Source organism: Phaethon lepturus, unplaced genomic scaffold (assembly GCF_000687285.1).
Source record: "Phaethon lepturus isolate BGI_N335 unplaced genomic scaffold, ASM68728v1 scaffold6039, whole genome shotgun sequence".
In the NCBI taxonomy this organism is placed as follows: domain Eukaryota; kingdom Metazoa; phylum Chordata; class Aves; order Phaethontiformes; family Phaethontidae; genus Phaethon; species Phaethon lepturus.
The window spans coordinates 1-25,970 of NW_010562637.1; the positions used below are offsets into that span (position 1 = coordinate 1).

General features: G+C 44.9%; 1 protein-coding gene across 1 annotated transcript in view; it reads left to right on the forward strand.

The window, feature by feature from the left end:
- The first annotated feature begins 5,253 nt into the window (after positions 1-5,253).
- Positions 5,254-25,970, forward strand: part of LOC104614246 (SEC14-like protein 5) — a 31,583-nt gene continuing 10,866 nt past the window's right edge. The window contains exons 1-6 of the mRNA XM_010294325.1: positions 5,254-5,316; positions 20,435-20,584; positions 20,706-20,837; positions 22,810-22,938; positions 23,623-23,842; positions 25,616-25,728. Of these exons, the coding sequence (XP_010292627.1) occupies positions 5,254-5,316; positions 20,435-20,584; positions 20,706-20,837; positions 22,810-22,938; positions 23,623-23,842; positions 25,616-25,728 (807 nt within the window). The remainder of the gene's footprint in view (positions 5,317-20,434; positions 20,585-20,705; positions 20,838-22,809; positions 22,939-23,622; positions 23,843-25,615; positions 25,729-25,970) is intronic.

The following is a 25,970-nucleotide window of genomic DNA, read 5'->3' on the forward strand; positions in this document are numbered from 1 at the left end:
TTAGCCGTAATCCTGCGGAGATTAGGGGGGGAGCGGGTGAAAACCCGGGTGGCGGTGAGGGGCAGGCTGGCTGAGCATCGCTTCAGGTTTACTTAAAAGCCAAAAACCAACCAAACAAGCAGAAATCAAAATACGGTTTTGAAGTTTGCTGGTTTCTCTCCTGGCTGGAGGAAGTTGGATAAGCGTCGGGTCCCCTCCCGCTGGCGGGGGGGCGCCCCCGAGTGGGCCGCCTCAGTGTGGGCCCACCCGCAGCGTGGAGGGCGCAGCGAGTGGGACCCCAGCTCCTTTCGCGTGCCGGCGTCAGCCTCGGTGCTGGTGTCGCTCCCCGAGAGCGGGGCACTGTCTGCCGAGCTCTCTGTAGGGCTTAGAGTTAAAAAAACAAAACAAACCAAACAACCCAAACAAAACTGGCCCTGAAGTATCTGTAGACACAAAGGCTGACCCTGGCGAGGTGCTACTAAATGTATTGGTGTATTTGGGTCAGCTTCTATATAAAACCCCACTGGCTTTAGGGCAGGGTTAAACCAAGCATGTGCTGCGCTCTGGGTCGCTTAACTCCTCCAAGTAGTAAAATTGGCTTGCGGACAGTGAGAAGGGGGTTTGTGCTGATGGCATCGCTTGTCCAGTTGGGTAATGAGCCTGCGTGCGGCGTACCTGTGTTCAGAGAAAATATGGCTGCGAGCTTTACTCGGGGCAAGCTGAAACAGTTTTGTGCTGGTGCTTTGTTGCACTGTCAAGGGACCTGCTGACTGGTCCTGCTCTTATTTTATGTGTTAAGCTGAAGCATGTCTCCGTTCTTCAGTTGAACTATTGGCTGTAGTGTTGATGGATAAAATGGCATGATATGACTTTCTATGGGGTAGCAAGGCAAGGAACGAGGAGCTTTCCTTCAAGAAAGCTTACCTACTGCTGCAGGTTGGCCAATACCAAGGATTTAGTATGTGGCTGTGTGTAAAAGGTCAGTGGTGGTTCTTTGGTGAGAAAATTAACTTATGAGATGAAGGTGAGGGCATGTATTAGGCATGAAGCTTATTTAATACATACATGGAAGAAACTGCTAGCTTTACAGGGCTTTGAGAGCTGATTGCTGTACGCTGTTCCTTTTTATTCTTCCCCTCTCTGCCAAAGAGACTGTTCCTTACTGTGTTGTAAAGAACGTGTGAATGTTGTTGTTTGCATGTTTGTGTTGCTTGTCTTTTGATTATAATCTGCAACAGGACTCCAGGCATCTCTGTAAGGTGTACCGAGCCGTGGCTAGGCTCTGTGGCAGTGAGCTGGCTTGCGGCCCTCCGTGCTGCTTCACCCCTGCACTGTAGGTGTTTCTCAGGAGTTAAGATGAAGTCCTGCCTGAGAAGATGTCTGCTTCTAAAAGATAGTAAAGGCTTATGCTGGCACCGTTCCACTTCGAGGCTTCCTTATATCAAGCTACAAAAGACTTGTTCTCAAGTTCTTACGTGAAAGAGCTCTCATAAATATCCTATAGCTTGGTACCGTCTTATTATGCGTGTTAAGCATCAACTACTGTGTCAACACCTACCTAAGTGAAAGGCGTTTAAGGCAGAGGAAATGTCACACACCTTTCTCTCCACCTTCCTCTAGAAGCGGGGAGGAAAGACTACAGCCCTGCGGAGTCCCCCTTTTTCTAACTGGAAATATCAGCTTAGCTGGGTGCCACAGCTGGCATTCGCATGTTGTAATAGTATTTAAGGAAGTCTGGGATTTTGCTGTTTTCGGCTATTCTATGTCAAAAACACCACCAAAAAAAATTGCACAATTGTCCTCTTCCAGCTGAAAAGAAGCCACCACCGGTGGGAGAAGTTAATAAAGTCGCTCGCCGCTGAGTTTCACTGTCCAGCGGGCAACTCTGATGTGGAAAGAGCTGAATGAGTTCATACTAGCCTGGGTGAAAAGCAGGGGTTGGGGGCTTTGATTCAGGGCTTTACGTATATTTAATATACAAACTCAATTTCTGATTTCCAACCATCTGGCTGTATTCAGTCAAGCAAGCCTCTCCTACAAATAGTAGAATAAAAGTTAAGCATATGGAAAAATCCCTCAGGTACGTAGTGGATGATTCTAAATAAAATGGAAGCATATAGTTAATACCACTGTCTCCTTTCCCTTTGCTGTGTGTGTAGTGATGCGTATTCCTCATGGGACCCCTCACAGTCTTCAAGCTCGGCTAATAATGTAGTGGTAGCTTTGCAAGCTGTGTGTATGCCACTTCTTCTTAAGAACCTGCCATTTCTCTGAAATGCTACCAAAGTTACAGCAGGGAAATGCACGTGCCGTCAGGGGTTCATGTCCTTCCATTTCATGCCCCCTTCCATGCCCTCCTTCCCCTGGTACAGTGCCAGCTGGTGTATCCCAAGCTTATAATTAACTCTCTGCCTTCTAGGGTTTGGTTCATCTGTGAATTGCCGTACGGGTTGTAGCAAAAGGGGGTACGCAGGCCAGCTGGACGCTGCGGGCTGTTGAGCCTCCATGCTGTTGGCACTGCTGTCAGTGTGTCACGGGATGCTTTGGGAAGTGTGGTAGCTGCTGCTGTTTTCTGTGTTCAGGTGTGCAGAAACTGAAACGCTTTTAGTATCTAATTGGGATGGTTGAAGTAATTATTAGCTAGATATGTTGCTTCAAGCATTGACAGCTCCATCCTCTCTGAGTTTTTACAAACTGCACTGGGCTTGGCCAGCTGAAATCATGCTCTTCCCCGGTGTTACCCAGTGAATGGCTACAGGTCTGCCTCCAGCTGTGGATTGGGGTTTCTAAGTGATCAAGCTGCAGTTTAGTGAGTCACTGCACTTCAGCTGAGCTGTGTTTCCGGATATGTGCTTTTAGCCAGATGCCAATACGAAGTAGAGCAGGTAGCCTGGGCCACTGTAGAGGCTGGAGTGGTGTGATGGGTGTTTAAGGAGCAGACATATTCTGTAGTTGTATAGTTTCTTTCTGGTTTTCTTTACAAGGTGGTTGAACAAAACCATTTAGAATTTGGGTGGAATACATGAGATGACTTTAAAAACACGTCTGTCTTTTTGGCTCTAAAGCCCTATGAGGGTGCATGCCTTTAGCTAATATGGCCCAACTGCCCAGAGGTAACACCTGAAAATCGTATTTATTACCAGTGCTAGTCATCCCTCTGTATCTGTGTGCACTGAGTAGCTACCTTGCACTGCCGTTTCTGATTTTTTTTTTCTTCCTCCAGGAGTTATAGCTGGAGTCCTTCTTGCTTTGAGAAGCAGAATGACTGTGTCACAGCTCTGTTTTGAGGAGAGGGCGTAGAAGGTCTGCCACTGCATTTTCCCCAAGGTATGAAAGGTTTCTAGGGCAGGCGTTGAGTTGTTGGCTGCCTTTCTTCCACAGCTTCCCATGGGTATAATGGTCACTGGCTCTTTTTCTCAAACTTCCCTCCACTAGAGAAGTCTGGGGCAGTAAACCGTGGCAATCGGGTATTGCAGCTGGTAGGGAGCAACAGATGTGTCCAAGCAGCATGGTTGAGGCTGTTGAACTACAGCTTGTGCCATCCTGCTGTTTCATTGCTGGTGACTTTGTTTCTGGGCCGTGGGTGATTCTAGACTGACTGGTCTGTCCTCAGACTTCCTCCTGCAGAGGTCCCTGACCCCCTCCTACATAGGTGCAGGAATTCCTGGTTTAGCAGGCGAGGTCAGAACAGGCAGCTAAATACACTTGATGAGGCTTCTCTTGCTATATTTGCACTTACTCGGAAGGTTCCCGCACAGTCTAGGTATCGCGCTTGCATAATCATATTACAGAGTTGCGTTACAAGGTGCCCCGTGCTTCTTGGCTTGGGTATCTGATATGTGATAGCAGCCCAGGCTTCCTGGGTGTTTGCTTGTCCCTGCTCCGCTCACTTCAGTTTGAGTTGGATGCTCTGCTGATGCATTCTCTCTGCGTTTACTTGTTCTACGTGGACTGGCTTTTAGTACCAGTAAGACTCCTAGAGATCCAGCAAGTCCTGAACATTGTTCCTTGGGTAGCGTGGTCCTCTGCAGAGTAATTGCCTGATTGTGAGACCCTTCTTCTACAAACATTCCCTGTTCTCAGGTACTCAAACTTTTTAAAGTCTTTTTCCCCTCTCCCTTGCTCAGATTTTTACTTTGTAATGGCATTTTGCAGCAGTCTTTCTGAGGGGGAATCTATTACTGTTTGCCCTTTAATTAATGTTTCACCTCCATTTTGGGGCATAAAATGTCAGGGATAAGTCGTCTTAATGCTCTGACTGTTGACTTCAGTGCTACACTGCGTCATGTTGCCGAGGGCTGTGTCTGTTTAGCAGTGGAATTTGAGTGGGGTGGAATCAGCACAGTGTCTCAAACCAGCCGTCCAGTCTTTTGTGTTCCTGATGTTCATAGATGGTATTAATAGGAGCGATATAACGGAACCTAAAGCAGTTGCAGAAAGCAGCCTAATAACCTTTTGTTTTAACGGTGTATGTACTTCCTTGAGATGCTGGTTATTGATGCATATTTGAGGGTTAAAACACCGGCAAGAGAGTCTGGGGGAGGAATCCTGATGAGAACAGTGAGAGGTGGCTAGGAGAAATGAAATGCTGAGAACTGAATTGTTCCCATTGCTTGCAGTTATTTCCTTAGTTCAGCTGGAAGCAGTGGGCATCCAGTCAGTGGGATGTGATTGCTGGCTTAGCGTCAGGCATGTTCTTTAAGCATGCTGTTTCCTTTTTCTTTTAGTGGGTTAAAGCAACTGAATGCTACTTTGCACAAAAGCATTTAAAATAACAAAATATGGGAGGTTGTGGAAGCTTTCAACAAGGGGGATTTTGCACAATGATTGTAAATGTAATGCAGAAAAGGGGGATAGAAGGAAGTATGGCCACTTAAGCTTTGCCAAGCTCCTAAGACAGGCTCCTTCTCCAGAGTACAATTGATTCTAGCTTTACATCTCTGTTTTGGGCTTTAATTGTCGTGAGTTTTGTTGGAGCTCTACGTTGAATTTACTGCAGTCGTGTTGGGAAGCAGCAGAGGACACTACCATGTGCTGGACACAGTACTGGGCTGGCACTGCAAAGACCTGGCTTTTGTTCTGTCTCTGCCACTGACTTGCTAAGCCATGCTAGGCAAGATACTCTACCTAATATGCTTCCTCCTCTCTATTTGTGAGAAAGAGTTAAGGCTTCTAGCAAGGTCTGCTTGTGAAAATTGCTAGAATGTATTGTGGTGGTTGGTGTAAGGAATCTAAAATGTTCCAATTTCTTTCTATTACAGGTGTGTAGTAAAAATGGTGCAGAAATACCAGTCCCCAGTTCGAGTCTACAAATATCCTTTTGAGCTCGTCATGGCAGTGAGTAATACTCAGCACTTTTTCTTCTCCAGCTGCTAAGGGTTGCAACCTCAGGCTAGTGGGAGGTGAGGCACTGCAGTTTTAGCTAGCATGTCTTTGTGGCAACCTTACAGGTACATTGTGGGAACAGAGGTTTAGGTCTCATTATCTTTTTGTCCTTTCTTCAGTTTTCTGTGAAAAATAAGAATAAACATCTCAGTATCTTGAGAGGCAGTTTAGTCATTGATGGGGGTGGGGGGGGAGGAATGCAACAAACCCCAACTTTCTTCACAAGGAAGGAAAAAATCGTGACATTCAGATAGACAGGGTCAGTTTGTGGCCAGACACAGCCTTCGCCTTATCACTAAATGCCATTCAGTTTAGAATCTCTCTAGATATGATCCCGGTCCATATTGTAGGGTGTATGTATCTAGAACTTGATTCTAAATCATACAGAGCTTTTTGATTTGGTTAAAAGCTAGAAATCTTTGGAAAAATTCTTCGTATTGTTCTTCCCTGTTCACTCTGTGATTGAAGTGTTGGGAGATCTCTCTCTAAACTTTGATTTCCACAAGGGGCTTGAGGGCCCCTTGAGTGATAGAAGTTCTCTTGCTGGTGATGCAGAAAGCTAATGTGACCATGGCAGCTTCCTTAGGTAGAGTTTAACGATGTTTGTGATATTCTGGACTTACACTGCTCTTCAAGGTGCAAGTCCTCTTCAATGTGCAAATATCCTTCTGAAAGGTTTGCTGTTTGCATTTCAAGGGCAGCACTGAGCATTTAGGCATTTATCTGAGATGCGTGCTTATAGACTCTTGCAAGGCTTTCTTTTGTAATCTGTTGGGCATTTCAGTCTGCTGTAGGGATCCCTGAGACTTAGTATTTGCCACTTTTAGTTAGCTGCTTTCTCCATTGTCTCTCTTCCCTGTTGAACAAGGACACCAATTTTTTAGTCAACTAGAGATCAAGAATGAAGCTGGAAAGCTATAGCCATTTCAGGTAGCTGATGTCATTCCCATGAATGGAAGGGAGAGCCTGAAGTAATGCATTGCATTCCTCTTGACAACGTTGCCTCTTCTAGATTCCTGAGAAATAAGTGCCGTAAGATTTGTTTTATCCAACTATTACTTCAATAGGTAAAACTGTGGGAGAGATTAATGGACCCCAAAGGTAGCAGCAGTTCTTCAGATGAGAGTAGTTGTCATTCACTTTGCTCTCTGATGACCAAAATGAACACTCTTTTTTTGACAGTTGGGCTCCCTCCCAAATTGCACCCCTCCCCCTTCCCGCCCCCGCCTCGATTTGCCAGGTCTGTTAACAGCCAAGCCAGTAACGTGCTGTAGAAGTGCCCCAGCCAGCCTGGGGCTGATGTCTGTGGCAGTTGAAACTTTTCTGGCCGTGTTCTTTGCTCTCTCAGTGTATCCTGCATTAGAATAAGACACTGGTGCTTGTTATGAAGATACTGGTGGTCTTCGCTCTATGCATACCTCTCCACATTCCTGTATCAGCAGGGTAAACCTAACACCAGATGCCCGTCAATAGATAGGCTGCTAATATAGAAGGGCTGCCTCTAGACAAATCCTTTGTAAGCTTGTTAGCAGAATGCCTAAAGATCAAGGTTTGATGGGTTTATTTTTCGAGTGGTTTAGTTTTATTTGCTTTCAGTTTTTCAACATAACAGGACTTAAAGTTCTCTGGGATTTCAGGGCTGGGATTGTAAATGTCATCCTTTAGTTGTTCAGCAAACTCAAATTCCCATTACCTTAGCAAAGTTATTAGTCCTCTTTCTTATGAAGATCAAGTTACTTGCCCAGGGTCACCCAAAGGACTGTGTAGTGCAGTAGGGAGCTGAATATAAACCCCTTAGTCCTGCTCTAATGTCCTGTAAAAACCATGTGTTCACAGCAGGATCTGCTTTATTGTGAAGACTGGTGTTACAGAGTACTGTTTCGATCTAGAGGCAGCCCATGCAGGCGGAGTTGGATGCAGGCTTCGTCGCATTTGATGTGTTCAGATGGAGTCTTCCATTTGTGTGGAGGCAGGGCAGATTGCACAGAGCTGTCAGGCGCTAGCTGTCAGTCGCTGGAAGTTTTGCAGGGAGAGTGGGCGTACAGCGAAGCCGTTTCGCTCCTCGGCACGTGGCATTGCTGTTAATCCGCTTCAACACAGATCTGACAGCAGCCTCCTCGGCCCTGGGAACCTGATCTTCAGCTGCTTTCATCTTTTCCTCTCAAATGCTTTGCGTGAACCTTTGGAGTGCCAAGGATCCATACCGTGGGTAATGGTAGGAAAGCAGAGGTCATGTGGGTGACCTCAGGACACCTCCTTATTTCACGGTTCTCTATGCACCCGTCAGCCTGATACACTTGTGCTTGATTCCTCATCTGTATGACGGGGAGGGTCATACTTCCTGTGGTCTCTTCAGGCTATGTCATGAGGTAAGTTTTGTTTGTTAGGAAAAGTATTTTTCCCCAGAACCTCGGATGTTTGGACCCCACTATAGAAAACAGTGCGTGTGCTTCGTTCAGATATGAGGGCCTGAGAAATAGGGTTGTCATAGCCAAATGAGGCAAATGATTCATTGCTTCCTGGCCTTGTTCAAACACGCAGTGTTTCCCATGCCTTTTGTTGAGCCCTGCCATGAGAAACACAATTTATCTTCCTTGGGCTTGTACAGAGTGCATGTGTGTGCAGCTCATCCTCTAGACAGCACAGGGCTGTGCTTGACAGATGAGCCGGTGCTTTTACTGTTAATACCTTTGTTGTTGTGTGTGTCTCTGGATAATTGTCTATGGATTTACACTCTGCTGCTTCATAATACTTCTGCAGCTTGTATTCTGGCATTTGCAGGCAGTAGATTTGATGTATCTTCCAAGTTCTTGGAGGGAGGAGCGCATTCCCTTCTTGCTCTCTTTGCCAGTCCTGTGCATCTGAGGAAGTAAAAAGGAATCAGCTTACCAAGTCTCTCTGGCCATTCAGGAGTTCTGAACTTTTTCTTTCTCTTGTCCTCCCTTCTAAAAAGATTTAAACAAAAGACTATCTTTCAACACCTGTCCAAATTCACAATAGTCGTTTTTACCTGCTTTGTTCCTAATACGCACTCGCATTGAGGGATCAAAAATGTTACGCTCTTCAAATTATAACCAGTGCCTGACATCTTTGTCCCTTACACTTGGAAAGAACCTTATCATTTGTTATGCTTTGTTATCTTGCTGTGTTTTTTCCTTTCCGTTTTACCTCTCTCTTCTTTTGTGTTTTTTTGTGTGTGTGTGTGTGTGTGTGTGTGTGTGTGTGTGTGTGTGTGTGTGTGTGTGTTTATGTGTGTGTGTGTGTGCTTGGGTGTGTTCCCAATAGTCGTTTTTACCTGCTTTGTTCCTAATATGCACTCGCATTGAAGGATCAAAAATGTTACGCTCTTCAAATTATAACCAGTGCCTGACATCTTTATCCCTTACACTTGGAAAGAACCTTATCATTTGTTATGCTTTGTTATCTTGCTGTGTTTTTTCCTTTCCGTTTTACCTCTCTCTTCTTTTGTGTGTGTGTGTGTGTGTGTGTGTGTGTGTGTCTCCTTTTAAATGGAGCTGTTCCCTCAAATGGGTTTCCATGCCTCTCTGGGCCTGATCTTGTCTTCTCTTCAATTAGATCAGCAGGTTTGAGACTGCATGTCTCCTGATTTTATTTTACAGCCAAGAAAACCCCCAAGTATAAACATACTTTTTGTTTTCTTTGTGTAGTAGTTGTAGTTTTAAAGCTAAAAGATTTTGGTTTTTTTTTTACTAAAATGTTATGATGAGGGGAAAAAGTCCAGAAGGAGAGGTAATTCTGCCACATAGCTCCTGAGTGATAACTTCCTCTGATGTAAATTGTCGTGAGCCTTCTCTTTATATATATATAGGGAGATGAGAATTTGATTTGGGTGAGCAAGTCCAAAATGCATAGTTGTACGGGAAACAGAGCTAAAAGAGAGATTGCATATTTAACATTATTTGTTGCCAGTGAATTATTAGGTCAGATGAGATAGATTTAGCTGGAGAGTTTCAGCTTTTAAAGTCGTAGGGAGTTTTGTTGCCGTTAATTTTAGTAGTGCACTCAGCCCTTCATGCTTACAACTGACATCTGCCATTTTCACATACTTTATAGTATACACTAAGCTTGCTTAGGATGGTTCCGAAAGCTGAAATAACACCCCCAGGGGCTCTTACATGGTCTTCTGTACTTGATGTGTAGTTTGAGTTGCTGCAATAGCGGTGTAAATGAGAAACTTCATGACAGCGCTTCTGTCAATTGTTTCTCTTGCCACATTTACAATGCACTTCACGTTCAGCTCTTCTTGCTCCTAATAGCAGTTTATGGTTTCCACTGCAAGTGAGGGGTCTTTCTGCACAGCCTGGTGCCAAGGGAATGGTAAAGGATGCAGATCCCGAAAAGGGGGATGTTCTGCTTGCAGGTTTTACACCTTGAACTAAATCAAACCTTTCGTCACTTTACTATCTGAGATTTTATCTCTTCTATGAAACAAAAGCTCTGCAAAACACAAAACTAGTAGGTTAAAGGCTGGGTTTAGTTAAAAGCTATATGTATATGTGAAAATATATATGTAACTTGACATTTAAGCTTACTGCATACAGGGTATCAGCTTTATGTTTGCAGGCTTTGAGAGGTTTACTACTGTTATCTAAAAATATGTCATGCTTTTGAAAAGATGGAACAAAGATCAGGCATTTGGAAGTTTGCAATAGCATTAGCTCTCATTGCATGTACCAGTTGTACTCCGTGCTTAAGATGAAACTGCTCTTGAGCCTCGTATGTGTACGGTGTGAGTCAGTGCTTCTCTCTGCTCGACCTCATTTCTTGGTGCTGCCCACAGCATGTGTTGACACATAAGAGCTGCTGCGAGCCCGATCTCTTGAAAATGCATGCATGGACAGCAGTGGTGTGTCTTTCTCACTGCGCTGGTTGAGTGGTACTCTTCAGTCTAGGGAGTTTCTGCTACGTGCAACATTAGTTTGGGGTGGGGGGGACGGTGGTTCTGTGGGTGTATGTGTGGTATACAGGCATTTCTTATCTCTGGCATCACTCAGACTCTAACAGATCTGTTAGGTGGCAGCTCATGATTTCCCCACCTGTGTCTGCAAGGAAAGCTTGGTCATCGGAGGTCCTGGCCTGCCACCTGTACTTCCAAGCAGGTCTGTGACTGTTTTCTAGTTTTAGTGGCAATTCAGTGTTGTTTGCATGCAGTTGATCTGGAGTTCTACTTTACCTTACCTGAAAAATCAAGGAAATTAATGGAACCAGGGTGGCATATACTTCTCTTTCTTCCCAGTGTGGTTTGAGTGTTGGGGGCAGTAACAAGCTGGGTGGGAAATTTCGTTTAGGCTACAAATGTTGCTGGTTTATTTGGAGTCAGAAAATTACTTCACATGGAGTGAGTAGCGGAGAGTATTCCTTCTCCATCGTCTTTACTCTCATCCTCTAACACAGGGTCATAGCCCATCAGAAGCAATCATCTGCAGTCCCTGTGAGATGTCTCTCATGCCTGATGCTACTGAAGCAGTCTTGCTGATAGTCACTGGATTTGGCAAGGGTCCTCACTCTTGCCCCCCCAAATAATAGGCTGATCCACCAGCTGCTCAGCGTTGACTACGCTAGCTATTTGCACACTGGCAAAGCTGCTTTGCAGTCGCCGAAGTTTTGCTCACTTACAGCAGTTGCGGATCTAGCCCACAGTTACATGCAAGAGTCAAACATCTGGTACGACTAAAACAAAAATGCATCATTTATTTCGCAATCTTCCTGACATTCTTTTGTGCCAACGGTGTTGTGAGGGTTGTATATGTAGTCTAATTGAAAGCAGCTCCTTGTTATTTTAGCTGTCAGGTTTAGCTGCAGGAGAAGAAACTCTGAATACTGAGGTCCAGGTCCTGACAGCTAGAATTGCTTTCCATACACCTTTTCAAAATTGCTTTTATTTGTGCCTTTTCAGCATCAACATGCATAGTGTTAAAGATGTTAGATCTTTAAGCAGCTTTATTTAATGACTTCTTCCTGTTGCATTTAGCACATTGAGTGTACAGAGAGACTGCTTAAGTCCTGATATATCGTGCATGCTCTCTTCTCTAATGCTGTGGTGTCTTAAAGGATTCAGTATTTCACTGACTGATGTGGTGATGCTTTTGCAGCAGAACCTTTGAGCTCTCTTTTGCTGGGTAGGCACCGCAGTGTGGCCCAAACAGCTTGCAGTACACATTGGTAACAGATAAAATGGCGTGCGAAAGCAGTATAGTGTACAAGCAGACTGATGTCTAGCAAGGATCACGTTAGTTCTGTGGGTTTGTTTAGACTGACAAGTTCAATGTGTGTGTTCACAGCCCATCCAGGTCTCAGAAAGGCTGTTGCTGTCTTGCTACAAAGGATTCGCAGATTGTCTGTCTAGGTCAACTACAGCGCAATGTCTTACAGTGCCTACAGCACAAATGCACCACAGAATACATTTTTGGGGGTTCCCATACACTTAATTGTAATTACAGACTGGAATATCCCCATCTGGAGCTCCAAGTTGTTGTCATTATTCTCGTATCGTCACAGGCTGGTTTTAAATAAAGAAAAGTAGAATCTTAACTAAAATGTTTGATGCTGGTTCATAGCCTCTGCCTTCAAGAATGAACTGTGGAACCAGAAGAGCACTTGCTGCAGGGAGAGCAGAGCAGTTTCTGGCAGCTGGAATCACTCTGAAGCAGCAGTGATGGTGCAGCTGATCAGAGGGCTGTGCAGAGCAGCCAAAGAGGTTGGAGTGGAGCTCCGAGTGCAGCATCTGCAGGAGTGCCAGAGAAGAGGTTCCTGCAGTCACCTGCTACCCACCGAGTCCTTGGATAGCCGCAGATGACATGCGGTAGAGCTTTGTAGCATGTAGCCTGCATGCCCAGTGCTCGAAAGCTCCTTTGGAGCTGCTGTGACGTAGGTAATGACACAGTTGTCAGATGCTGTCTGAAATGGTATTTCTGGTTGACAGTGCCCTAGAGATTGAGAGAACCAATGTGCAAGGGGGAAGAAGCTTTAAAATAGCTATTCTTTGGTGTTCAGTCCATGTCACACGTGACATGAAATGTCCTGATAGTAATCTGAGCAGTAGTTAAGAAATGGATACTCCCCTACAAAACAGAATCTATTCTCTCTGGCAGGATTGTTAGGTTGGAGCTTGTTAGATTGTTAGAACTTGTCCCTGGAGTGCAGACAAATAAATCATCTTTGGATGCAGATGGCCTGTCTGCAGCCACGGTCTGTGCCAGGTATTTTAAAGATGACAGGTTCCCTTGTCTCTTCTTGCCATGTTTTGAAGGTAAGTTTGTCACTAGCAGAAGCTACTGGGTTAATGTTTTATGCACTTACAGGGGATCTAGTGTTGACTCAAGACATGATGCTTCAGTGTTACTTGATGGTTTGAAACCATGCTGTCAAGATAAACTATAAATATCACATCTTACTGTTAAGAAGCATTTGGCAAGAAAAATCTGAAAGTAATGATCTCTGTGTCAGCTGGGATGATTCTTCACAGCTGTATTTGTGAGTTCAGTCCCTGTGCCCTGCCACCACCTCCTCCTGGTGTTAAGCAGGTTGAGAGTGAGCAATAATCAGGCTGAGCAAAGAGCTGACATTTCTCTTGAGGGTATGGTGTGGGATGTTTCCCCTCAGGTGAGTAGAAAATGTTTGGTGAATGCTGTCTACCACAGCTGGTGGAAACGGGTGGAAGAACTGCTTATTCTTGCAGAGTTCTGGAGAACTGCTGGCAAATTCTGCACATCTGGCCTGCTTAGTCTGCCTTGTGGGGATCATGCAAGTCTCTGATAGCTTTGCATTGCCACTGCTAGGACTCCATTTGCTTGACAAGAATGGTTTAGGAGCGGATGGTGCTGGCATTATGTGTGGATTGGAGAGAAGATTTACAGTGATTTGATCGTTCAAAGAGTCTATACAGGATAGTCCCTGTTCTCTTTAATCACCTGTCCAGCTGCACCACGGAGGCTTAGTTCCTTGAAGGATGAATGGTGTCTCAAGCTTAATCTGGTCAGTGCCGTCTAGTGCTGGAATGGATGAGCTCTAAAGCAAGCTGTAGTTCAATGGCACGGCAGTATAGCACAAGGAGACGCACATAGCTGGAGGCAGCACCATTATCTAATATTCCAGGAGTGACCCTTTTCTACTGAGTGTGCAGGTGCAGAAGACCAGTAGGAAGCTCTTGAAGGGGGACTAAAAGAGGTGAGAAAATTTAGAATCATTATCGATTGTTACATCTTGACCAGCATGGATTTCTTTTTTTTTAAACTGCAAAGCACAGTGACCTGCCCAATTTTGACCCTGAATTATGGCCAGTTTGTATAAATTCTCACAGCAGCTTCTGGCAATGACAGATTGTTTTTCCAACTAGGCATTACTTTGTAAGCCAGCCTTCTTGATTTTTGGGGTGATTCACTGAGCAGTGTGTGATGTAACACTTGATTGCTGTTTTGCTCTTTAAGGTGTTGGTCACCTGAGATGTCTACTTCCTTGCCCTCCTATTTCTTTCCACAATGGGCTGTGGCAAATCTGTCCAACCAGCTAGCAATGGTTCCTGGATAAGGCGTCGCTTCCGTAGCTATTTGTAAAGGCTGATGCGTTGTGCTGTTTGTCACTTGAACTGCTCCACCACCAAGTTTCTTCTCTCTGGTAAGCAGAGGAGAATGCTAGAGGAGAATTGCTTGAATGGGATGTTGTTTCCTCTCAGACAGGAGGTCAGGCACGTTGGTAGTTTCCTGGGATAGCTTTGTGCAGCTGCGGTGCACGTCCTGGTTTTAGTAGGTTTGCTGTGTCACTCAGTTGTGCCTGTATTGTAATAGACAGCTGCTGCTCCCTGAATTGTTTCTTTCACCAAAATCTGAAGAAATGAGGCAAATTATTGGCTGTAGTCCATGGAGAAATAACACTGGGTCAATGTTTGTAGCCTGGGTACTGTGGTCCAGTGGACTTCTCACTGGCAAATCTTTTTCTCTGCTTTCCAGCAAAAGTGTTTTGGTTTTTTTCTCAGACCCCAAAGACTTTTTCTGCTACTCTGCAGATGCTTCGTGCCTCCTTAAAATGAAGTTCCCTTTTCCCTCACTTCAGTGCATTTCTGCACCCCAAATATCCATTTGAGCCCTCCCGTCTCCCAATTTTTTCACGTGTGGGGTTTTTTTTTTGTGCTACTATGGTTAGTGAGAAGCTGGTATCTGTTCTAGTGATTACAAAGTAAATGGATTATTGTCTGGTGAATGCAGACCCTGTGGTTCCCTTCAGCGGTTAGACCAAGTAGTAGGAGGTACTGCAAGATGAAATGATTACGTTTTCCTAGAAAGCCATAATTTGAAAACACCTGAATTTGGAGACATATTTATGTGTCATTAGCTAGTATCAAAGTAGTCCAAATGCATCCACTTTCTATTTAAAAGTAATGAGGGGTCTTATCTTGCTTCTCATCATCTCTTTTCAAAAGGATGATGATCTGGACATGTCTGTCTCAAAACCTGGTATCATATCTCCTCCTGACTTCCTGTTCATCTGAACATAGATGTCCATTTTCTTCCTTTATCCTGGCACTCTGCACACGGCTGTAACATGGCCTTGAGGAATCTCGTTAATACAGATTTAAACTCTGTGTTTGATCATGAAAGTTTGAAGTGTTTTAGCTCTTACCACAAGGATGAAGTCTTATCCTTGTAACATATTCGTATAATATTGACTATAACAGTGTCTGTCTACATCAGGTGTGTAAGTTTAGTTCCTTCATGTGTTCTACACAATGTAATTTTCCCCAATAGCTGAGCTATACTTTGCTAAAGGGTCTGCATGCTGATAGGGAGAATCCAAACTAGGTTGCCCGTTTGCGGTGTATTAGTGAGAAGCTTGAAGAATCAACTCTTTTAGGGGACTAGTGTGGGGAGAAAGCCAGAACTGCTGCCCTGGGAGTCAGTTTGCAGCCCCAAGACTAAGAGGATAACATTCCCTCTAGGATATTGAGGTATGGAACTAGATCATCTAACAAAAGCTGCCTCTTGTTGGAGCATGTTGGAACCACTCAGGACCCAGCAGACACTGGGCTGAAAGAAAGTGTCAGGAGCCTCGATGGGCGTGGGAGAATTTGGTTTTTGAGGTGTTTTGTTTCATGCAGTAATTCAGTGCTTGGACGTCCCTATTGCTTTGGATTCCTAAGGCTTCTGTTGTGGAATTGATTTCAAGGTCACTTGCTAGAGAAGGATGTTGAAACCTGCAGAGGAGAAACAGGAGTAGCTGTTATAAAAGATCCTGCTCTCCGGCCATGTCCTCTGGATCGTGTAGGCCACGGCAGCGGTGCAGCTATCGTCAGTCTACAGGAGGTTAAACTGGCGGGGGAGCAGGAACACGCTTGCACCATCGATACGTCTAACACCTTGGTGCTAGGAAGGACTTGGAGAGGACCTCTGTGCTCTGGAGGGGAAGGAGTTAAGTAGGTGTAATAGAGGGCTTGTAGAGGAGAGTAATTTCCCCTTTTCTCTGTGGTTGTGAGGCTTCAGAATGTCACTTTTTGTTTTTGACACTTGTATTCTTGTGTAACCTGTTCTTGTTTGGCAGCTGGCTGGCCTTCAGGGCAATCTCTTCTCACAGATGCATTTCTTTGTACTGGTTATTGTGTATTTGACCAACTTAGGACACTTTAGTGTGGCTTCCTTGCATTGTCCTCCAAGACTCTCTTCTCCCAAGTTGTTTTCATCTATCACAGTGTTGGTCCCATAATCATTTTGGCTAGCGTAGGTAAAACCACTCAGACTCATCTTCCAGGAGACTGCAGGGCAAAACCTTGGTCAAAGCACTCTGCTGATTTCATAGTCAGCCATATCACTGTTGATTAATCGTTGCTTGGTGTGATTAATCATTTGTCAGCTCCTGTGGCACGAAGGGGTCTTGGACTGGGATGCAGAGGCCACTGCGTAAGTAGTTTGAAATAGCCTTGTCTGTGCTACCACTAATCTGGGTTTAGGCGGTAAGACTGGAGAGACCCCCCTCTCCAGCACCCCGTGCCGTGGAAGACCCCGTGGCTGCTTGGCCACGCGTGTTGCCGCAGCACGTGCGCCGAGGCGCTTCGTGATAGCAGGGCAGGTCGTGCCAGCGGCATGTTCACACAAACACGTGCACTGCAGCCTTGCACAAATTTCCCTTGTCTTCCCTCCTGCGTGAAAGGAAGATCTGACACTACCGAAACCTTGAGTATCTGTTATGACTTTCCTGTGTGTTTTAAATTTTTTTTAGCTAGAAATTGCTTCACTTGTACATTTTTTTCATTTATTTTCTCCTTTTTTTGAAATTTTTAATTCCAACAGGCTGTCATCTCTATGTAAATGTTTTTGTTTTGTGGTTTGTTTTTACACTTCAGATGCACCCAAAACCAATCGGTTATATTTCCAAGTGAAATACCTTGGGGAGTTTAGACAGATCCCAAATCCCTCTGTCTTCACCCAGCTCTCTTGTGAAATTTAATGTATCATTTCAGTCCGAGGGAGATAACTGCAAAAATTTAAATGACATTTGTATGTCGGTCACATTATGTATAGAGTCCATGACAAAAAAACAACCTCAACATTGCACTGGTTTTTGCAACAATCCTTTTTTAAGGAATCTGGGAAAAAATAGCTTGATTTAGGGAAGGACACTGGTGGGCCTGCACCACCAGCTGTTGTGAAAGGGTTGTTTTGGGTACAAAGCGAGCATGTTAATCTAGAGTTACTGCAGCAAGGAGATGGAAGAGCAAATGCAGGCAGATTAGCAGCCAAAGTATTAAAACAAACTAATATTAAGTACTCTGTGCCTTTCATTTGCCTGGCATATTCTGTTGTTCACCTTGCACGCTGCAGAATCGGAGAGGAGGAGAAAATTAACTAGTTCTGGCAACAGCTTGAAAAAAAGTAAAATATTTCGTTTTGCCTCAGTTTCAGTTAACAATCCAACTTTATTATGACTGCAGTGTGGTTCTTCAGCTGTCCTTCATATGATCTCAGGCATCTTCGGCTGCTGTATTTTTAGAGTTGTGCAAAGAAGATTAGCAAAGGACTTAGAATCCCTTTCCCACATTGATATTTTCTCAAATATGGAAATGTTCCACCTATTCAGGTGATGGGTTCGGGCTATTATCTTCGTTATATCATCAGGGCTGTGCATAGACACGTGCCTCTGCCGTGACCTTTCTTCATTCTCCAGATGTTGTTTAGCTGTCCAAAATAGTGACTGCACTGTTAGCAGTTGTCCTGGTCTTGGTTTTGCTAGATTTAATGACAGTTTATTAGGAAGCCTGTCTTCGGCTGGGTCAAGTACATAGAGGAGGAAAAAAAACCTAGCTGTGTATTGAGATCCAGTGGCTTTATCTTCAAATTGGAGTCAGAGGTACCTGGATTCAGTGATGGTGTGGGGGGCTTCAGATTGGCCATTATAGCCTTTCGGTGGCAGAGGAGGCACTTACAGCTCAGTACTCTTGGTGAAGCTGTTGAAGTGAGGCCTTTGGAGGGTATCTGTGCTTTGATCGTCTGCTGTCCTAGTATAAGAGCTCTTGTTTCACTGCAAACTCCCTGAAATGTTCATGGCACAGCTGCTTTGCACCTCTTAAATTTGTGGGAAATCATGAGTACTTGGGGCAAGAAATTCTTGGCCAGCCCTAATCCTGACCCAGAGAAATAAGTGGTGTTGGCTCAGCCTTGGCTTCCTATGGTTAGTCCTTGCTCATTGAACATGGAGCCCTGGAACGTACGATGTTACCTCCTTGCCTGGAGCTGTGAGCCGAGGCGGTGGAGAATGCCCCTGAGTTCAGGCAGCAAGGGATATGGTGCGTAGCTGAGGGTGAGGAAGGCCTGGCACTCCTTGCAGGAGCAGAGGTGCGGGATTTAAGGGGTATTTAGGTGGACTTGCCATTAGCTGTCAAGCCTGTGGACAACTCTAGTACCGTTCTCACATGGTCTTCCAGCACTCAAGGTGTTCCCTAGCCTCTGCGCTCGCTGCTGTTTTCCAAAGTCATGAGATTAATGGGGACAGCCTTCTTTTAGGGTAGGGTTTTCAGTTATGCTTTTTGCAAGTGTGATGAGGGCATGTGTAAGCAGTGGCATGGGACAAACGGTTGAAAAACAGTCGCTAAATGTTCTTGTATTCTAGTGGCCTACCAAGGTGTTCACGGATTTTGCTGCCTGAATGCTGAGACTTGTAATTAAGAATGGGTGGTCTGGGTGGCCTGGAGAGACTCTTGCTAGAATAAGAAGAGATTAGCAAGGGAGAAGAGGGTAAAGGCTTTGACCTCATGATAGCACTAGATGGTGGTTTGGAGTCTGGAGGGTTGGGAGAGGGCAGGTAGCGGCACAAGTAGGAAGTATTAACTATGCCTGAGAAGATTAATGTGCTGGCAACTGCAGATATTGGAGAGTGGGTGATAAGGGATGCACCCCTTATGCTCTGTGACCCTTGAGAGAAGTGCGGGATACCAGGCATGGATAGCGGGAAGCATCCTGCGGCCGTGCCGGACAGCGTCTGTGAATTTCTGTCATAACAAATTAAGCTTCTTAAAGCAAAGAGTGTGCTTTTGTGGTATGGAGCCAGGTGGACTGGTGTCGAAAACAGTCACTTGCCATGGGAAGCTTTGCATTTATCTAAAATGCTTTAGCTGTGAGCAGGAGAGAAAAGCGCAGGTAGAGGCCTCACAGAGACGGGGAAAGTTCTCCAAGAAACGTGGCAAATCAAGCAGAACATCACTCGAGGACTTGGACAGGGTGGTTAAAGACCTGTGCACTTTGTTCCTGGCCAGAACTCCAGCTGGTAGTCTGCTTGCACTTTCCTCCTGGTACTAGAGCAACACGATAATCTGAAATAACTTCGGAGGTCTAGGAGCAGGAGGTATGGAATGTGTCCTTAAGTGCCTGAGCTATTTTAAGAGCAGGTATTACTCACAGCGCCAGGCTACATGAATATGTAGGGGTAACCAGCTTTGAACTGCGGTGGGAACGGAGAACACAGCCACCCCGAGCGTGCCCATGGTGCTGTGCATGTGCTGACAACTGAGCTGATCTCGATCATTATCACATTAATATTTTCTTCTGTGGTAGATAAAAATATAAATACTTATGAGGGAATTATATGCCATCTAAAATGATTATGTCTTACAGAAGATGGGAAGATGGCAGCAGTTTGTAGAGGTTAGGCTCATCTATGGAATGATAGGAAAAAAAAAAAATCTAATGACCCAAAATGGTGTAGCTCCGAGTGCAGTGGGAAGAACATGGGTTCTCCTGTTGCAGCTGTAGTTGAATTCAGGGCTTCTTGTGCAGCTCGTGCTAGTGTTGCTTCAATTACATATTTACAATAGCATCCCAACATGCAAAGGATTTTTCAGAAATCCAAGGGAAACATTCCATCCTGCAAAGATCTTGCAATATAATGAGAAATGGAGAGATTAGGGGGAGAGGAGCAACAGTAGGTAGCATTTATGCAAGTTAACTTTGCTGCACGTGCCATGGAAAGCCGGGTTTTAGCTAGAGCTATTAAAGAAGCTTGGGATAAAAGGCTTTTCAGAGGGATGTGGGTTAATTAAAACAAGGAAGACTTCAGAACCAGGACAGAACTGTTTTAGAAATAGATAAATCAAGGCAAAGTGCATAGCCAGTAATTGGTGGTCTTACCCTTGATAGTCTAGGACAGCTAGAACTGTTTTTAAGGCACAGGAGTATTCAATATTTTAAAACAGCTTCTTCGTACAAGCAAGATGTCTGACTTGAATTTTATTATCCCTGGATCAAGTCTTTTGCTAGCTAAAGATCAGGTTCCTGATGTTCAAGTTACTGAGTCTCTTCCCAGAACTCTTTAACAACAGGCTTTTGTTTGTACTTAATGTGTGAAAGAGAAGTTACGTTAAGACACGCTTAGCTAGATGACTGACATGAGTGGGTGCCGGCTCTGTTCATAATTATTTTGCCTTAATTTCAACCCCTGCGTTGGCTCCCCTTTTCTCAGAGGTGAAGGGCATCTGTTTTGTTGGACTCCTGCTGGAAGGGAAATAATTAATTCAGAAAGAGTTAAAGTTGATCTAGTCAGAAGCTGAAATTTGTCTTGTTTTCACTTCTAGGCATATGAAAAGCGCTTTCCTACATGTCCAGAGATCCCAGTCTTCCTGGGGAGTGAAATCTTGCATGAATCCAGGAGTGATGACGGAGCTATACATATCATTGAACGGAGCTGCAAACTGAACGTGGATGCTCCTAGGCTGCTAAAGAAGGCAAGTGGAACTTAGAGGGTAGAGAGTCCTGGATTTTGTTGGCTGGCTTAGATAGATAAAGGCTCCTAAAGTTACTCTCTCTCTTTTTTGGTCCCTCCTTTTGGTTCTTCATCCTTCTCAGATTGCAGGGGTAGAGTATGTTTTCTTCATCCAGAAAAACACAGTGAACTGGAAAGAGCGAACTCTCCGCATTGAAGCCCACAATGAGACTTTTGCCAACCGTGTTGTCGTCCTTGAGACATGTAGCTACTCAGTAAGTGCCTTGTTTCTACTTGTCTGTGAAGGAAGTGTTGAAAGCCATGTGCTAACATACAGGGTGAAGCTGCTTGAATGAACTTGGGAACACTGGACTGCCACGTAATATGGTTAGACACTCTTAGACTGGAAGGCCATCGGGTTTTAGGGTGCGAGCTTTTTCCAGTGCTTTCACAGGGCTTCACAAACTTTTAGGTTGATTGTGATTCTCTGATAGGAGTGTTAGGTCTGGGGCGAGAGTAGAAAATGCAGCTGGTTCTCCAGAACTGATGATGTTCCCGGAATTTCTTTCGGGTTGAAATTCAAGTTGTTAAAAGCTTTTGGAGCTTGGGCATGTATTTAGATCTGGATATTTAGAAGGAAAACCTTAATATCTATTATAATGAGGGCCAGAGGAAAGTCTGGCAATTTATTTTGCCCACAAATAAATGAAAGTTTTAGCATCTTGTCATGATCTTCACGCTCTAAATATTTGGAGAAAGGTCTTGAGCCTTATTTGTGGCCTGGGATGACTCATTTTGTGGCTGTGTCTTCAGCAATAGCGTGCCATTTCACTGTAATTGTGCTGTTAGGGCTCAGTCACCATTAAATAGCTTAATCTGTTTCTGGAAGCAATCAGATACTGCTTTTTGTTCCCTAAACAAAAGTCCAGATCCTGTTACTTACCTGCCCTTTTGGCAACTGGACAACAGCTCAGCTTCTTTGGGAGTAAGCAAGCTGTAGGTAGCTTTTGTTTCAAGCAAGACAAAGAGTTGAAAAACTATGAATATTTTGGATGGTGAGGGGGCTTCCTGAGCCAGAGATCGCTTGGTGGCTACGTGGGGCTTCCTAAAAACTACAGTCAATCAAACTTCCATCACTGTGAAAGGCGCTGACAGATCCGAAATGCTCCCAGGTCAACTCTGGAATCGCTCAGACATTGTTGCACTTGCTGATTTTGGCCGTGTTGCCTCCGGCTCCTGTCCTTCGGAAGGAAACGTCAGCAGCTGGACTTTGAGGGGAGTGCTTTTCCTGGAACAGGGCGGGAGCTAGCTGCCTGCATCCTCAAGATGGTTCCCTGCTCTATTTTTACCAGTTCCCTTTTCCCTGCCAGAGTCCACCGGAAACAGGTTTAGTCTCATCTTTCCTTTTCTGCAGTGTTCTCTGAAGCAACTTGGAGAAATGTGATCCTGCTCTTGCAGTTACTTAATACCTCCCCTGGGGGAATTTGTGTCCTTTATAGAGCTTTTATCTTTGTGTGTGGGCTGGAATTTTTGATTTCGTGTCGGTTTGAACAGCAGCACCTACAGAGAAAAGGCAGAGCCCTGTCAGAAAAGAGTTAAATTTGAAAGAGGACAAGATTATGTAGGTTTTTAGCATATATACAGTAACTGAGGGGAAATGGCTAGAAAGGAAAGGTGGATATTGAACTGACAGTGGGAAAACTCCCTGCACTGCTATGTCTCCTGTGTTTTGGGGGGAAGACTGACATTAGTGGCTAAGTTTCCTATCCAAAACTAGAAAAAAAAAAACTTGTTTTGCATTTCTCTTCCTTTGCAGATGGCGGGGGGTGGGGGGGCCTTAATTGTGTGTTCTGAGAGGCTATGCCTGCCTTTCTGTAAGGAGATCATGACATGATGGCTTCAAGTGGGCAGTCTCACTACTACTTAGTGCGACTTCTGCTACGAATATTGCTGTTCAGGTCTGCTGGGGCAGAGATGGATTTTAATCTTTATTTGCTTGTATATGTGAAGAATGCTGGGTTAACCACAAACGTCCATATGTCCAGTTCATGATGTGCTTCTATTACTCTAGGAGAATTAAACTGAGGGTTAAATGTGGGTCTGTCGGTGCCTCGTAGGAAGCCTTTTCAGCCCCCTCGCTCTGTAGCTCTGGAGATTAAATAGCCAGTGTGGGTACCAGGGGCAAGGGCCCTGCCATAATGTGAACTACCTCCTACCATCCAACGGTATGTATATTTTTGGGCTTAGGTTCACCCTGAGAATGAAGAGTGGACTTGCTTTGAACAGTCTGCATCTCTTGACATCAAGTCATTTTTTGGCTTTGAAAGCACAGTGGAAAAAATTGCCATGAAGCAGTACACTTCAAATATCAAGCGGGTAAGATGGGCTTCCCTTTGTGCCATAAAAAGAAAATCAAACGCCTGCTCTCAGTGTGCTTCTATTTTCTTGTCTGTAAAATAGACCCACTATAGTTTTATACACTCGCATACGTCTCTGAAATCCCTCAGTAGGGGAAACGAAGAAAAAGCCAGTGTGCAGGGAGCAAAAACAATCTGCTTGCTGGAATGTGTCTGTGCAGGGGAGGGAGCAGGCTGTACCAGAGGAGGATAGCAGTGGATGCTGTGGGTACCAGGCTCCTCAGACACTGAGGACACTGTTCTCACGCAAGACAAGAAAGTTCTGGGTAAAAATCAGCACCCTGTCTCTCCAGTAGCTTGGGCAGAGGTGCCTTCCTTTGGGTGGCCTTTTCCCCTGGGCTGCAGAGGAACAGGGCAGCTAAGTGATGGTTTTGGAGCAGGAGAATGGGATAAAAGCGTTATAAAGGTAGCTGCATCCATAGCATCGGAATTTGCCTGGCCAGTGTTATAATTCACCATTTGTATGGTGCTTTCATACTGGAATTTTTCCAGCCGGGTCATGCAGATGGAAGGAGACAACTATTTCCCTTCTGTTTTGTCTCTAACAGCATTAGTCATCTGTCCTGAGGAAAACTCTTCTGCACCTTGCTGGTTTTAGGGAGATGGGATTGTTTTTTTTCTTAATGAGAGCTTTCCGCTTCAGGGCAAGGAAGTGATTGAACACTATCTGAAGGAGCTGATCTCCCAAGGGATCACATTCATCCCTCGCTGGACACCTCCCCCAGTGTGCCGACAGAAGGATGAGCGAACCCCGGCTGTTGGACAGGACGCTGGTGACGTACCGCTGGACTCTGGGGCTCGTGGAACCACCAAAGAGCAAACTGGCACCTCCTGCCCTCCAGCAGAGGCTGTCAGCCCTGACGGTATGCACTGCCCCGGCAGTAGCAGCTGCTGGTGATCTAAATACCTTGAGTAGCACTGACTAACGGGTTTATTTTTATTTTTTTGGCATGATGTTTTTCTTCTGGATTGTGGGTGGAGAGGAGGGGAAGTTATTTTCTTCCTTCAAGGAAAACACAAACACAAACAATGGAACTTTTTTCCCAAAATTGAAAAGCCAGGAAAAGCTGTGCAGGCAGTATGTTTTTGTTTGAAGTTATAAAAAAAAACTTGGTTTTGATCTGACCTTTGAGGTATTTTATACTTTAAATTGGACAAACATAAAGGTATCTTGAGTATGCTGTAACTGAATTAAAATTAAATATTTTGGCTGTTTCAAAATTAATGTTCTTGGAGATTGGTTTGGATGGTTTTTGCCCCTATATCAACCCCTATATCTTGAAGAATGTTGCCTAATGCATTTCTCACACAAAATGCCTGAATCGGACTATTTTTCTGTGTGGTGATCTGATGATATCTTCTAGACTAAATAAAATTCTTTTCTGACAAAAAGAAATAGGAGGGGCCTTTTAATTTAGATCCGTGGTAGTAGAAATAGGAGTTGTCATTCCTCAGAAGGAAAGACAGCACTTGTTTTGCTGTGTGTAACTAGGGAAAAAGCTTGGAATTTGGAACTGTCAGTGGTTCTGCCAGACCTTCTCTGGCACTTCTCTGTGTTGAAATCCATCTGGAAAAAGGATCGAAATCCGCAGAGGAGCCGACTATAATCTCAAAGCACGTGAACACTTCTTAAAGTTAATCTAAGAGTGGCAGATCCCATGTAGCAGAAGAGAGTAGCTCTTATTTTTCCGCTTATATTCATGTTTAGGAAGCGATTAGCTTTCCTGGGACTGCTCCCCAGCTTGCTAACTCTGTGGATTCAGGGGAGGCTTAGCACTTAATAGTACAGAAATTATATTTGATCAGTCAGCAACAGCATATCCTGTGGGTGTCCAGGCCTTATCCTATAGTTAGCTAGCTCTTAATCGGGGAGGATTTTTTTTCAGCTCAGAGGTTCTCCTTCCAGCCCTCCTCCTCGGGTGCCTGCGTGCCTCCAGCGCAGCTACCGGCCTGTGCTGCTCCCCTTTGGGTGCCACGTTCTCCTCGCTGGCATCTGTACGTGCAAGCCTCAGATGGCACATCTGCTTCTCTCGCTGAATGCTGGCAGACTCAGACCCCTTGTCCTTTGTCTCTGATCTGGAGGGACCTTGAGCTGCTGGTATGCACAGGACTTCCCATGCCAAAAATTGCCCTTGCTGTCAGAAATTATAGTGTTATTCTTCCTTTCCCTCTGGTGTCTGTAAGCAGAATAACACTTCAGTTTTCAGCTGTCTGCTTTTTAGCCCCTTGTCTTAGAAATTGTGCATGAGATCTTTAGGACACCAGGAGATTTAAGTGCCTGGGTCTTGGAGCGGTTAATGAGTGCTAGAGCTCCTGTTTTGCAGTGGTGTTTTTTTTTTTGTTGTTGTTGTTTTTTTTTAAAGCTCCTGCTGGAGTGGTTCAGGGTTGAATGAAATATTAGTGTTCTAAGAGACGGGTGGAGTGATCTAGCTTTGATACCTTACATGCTGTCTGTGTCCTCATGCCCTAATCACTGTGAGAATATCACTCGCTTCCCTCAGGTGGCTAAAATGAGGGCTGCTTCTCTCTTCCAGCATAAATCGTAAGTAACCTGATGTGTAGAAATAACTGCATATCTTTCTGGCTGTGCCAAGTCTCCTCTGAATTGTTCTTTTTTTTTTTTCCCTTTTCTCCAGCTGACAAACTGGATGCTGATTACATTGAGCGATATCTGGGCCAGCTGACTCCAATGCAAGAGAGTTGCTTGATCCGCCTTCGCCAGTGGCTTCAAGAAACGCACAAAGGCAAGGTGGGCAGCTGAGGCAGAGACCACCCCTTTGCAAGCCTGAACGCTTGTGTGACTCCAGCCCCACAATAAAACTCAGGGTCGTGGACAATTTGTGTGTTGAGACTCAACTGTGTTGGCAAGGTTAGGTAGAAGGCCGGGCATGGAGAATGGTCTGTGTGACCTCACAGCAGGATCCAACAGTAGCCCAGGCTGCACCTGCGTTGCGCAGGTCGGTCCCATCGGTGCTGAAAAGGCCGCTCTGC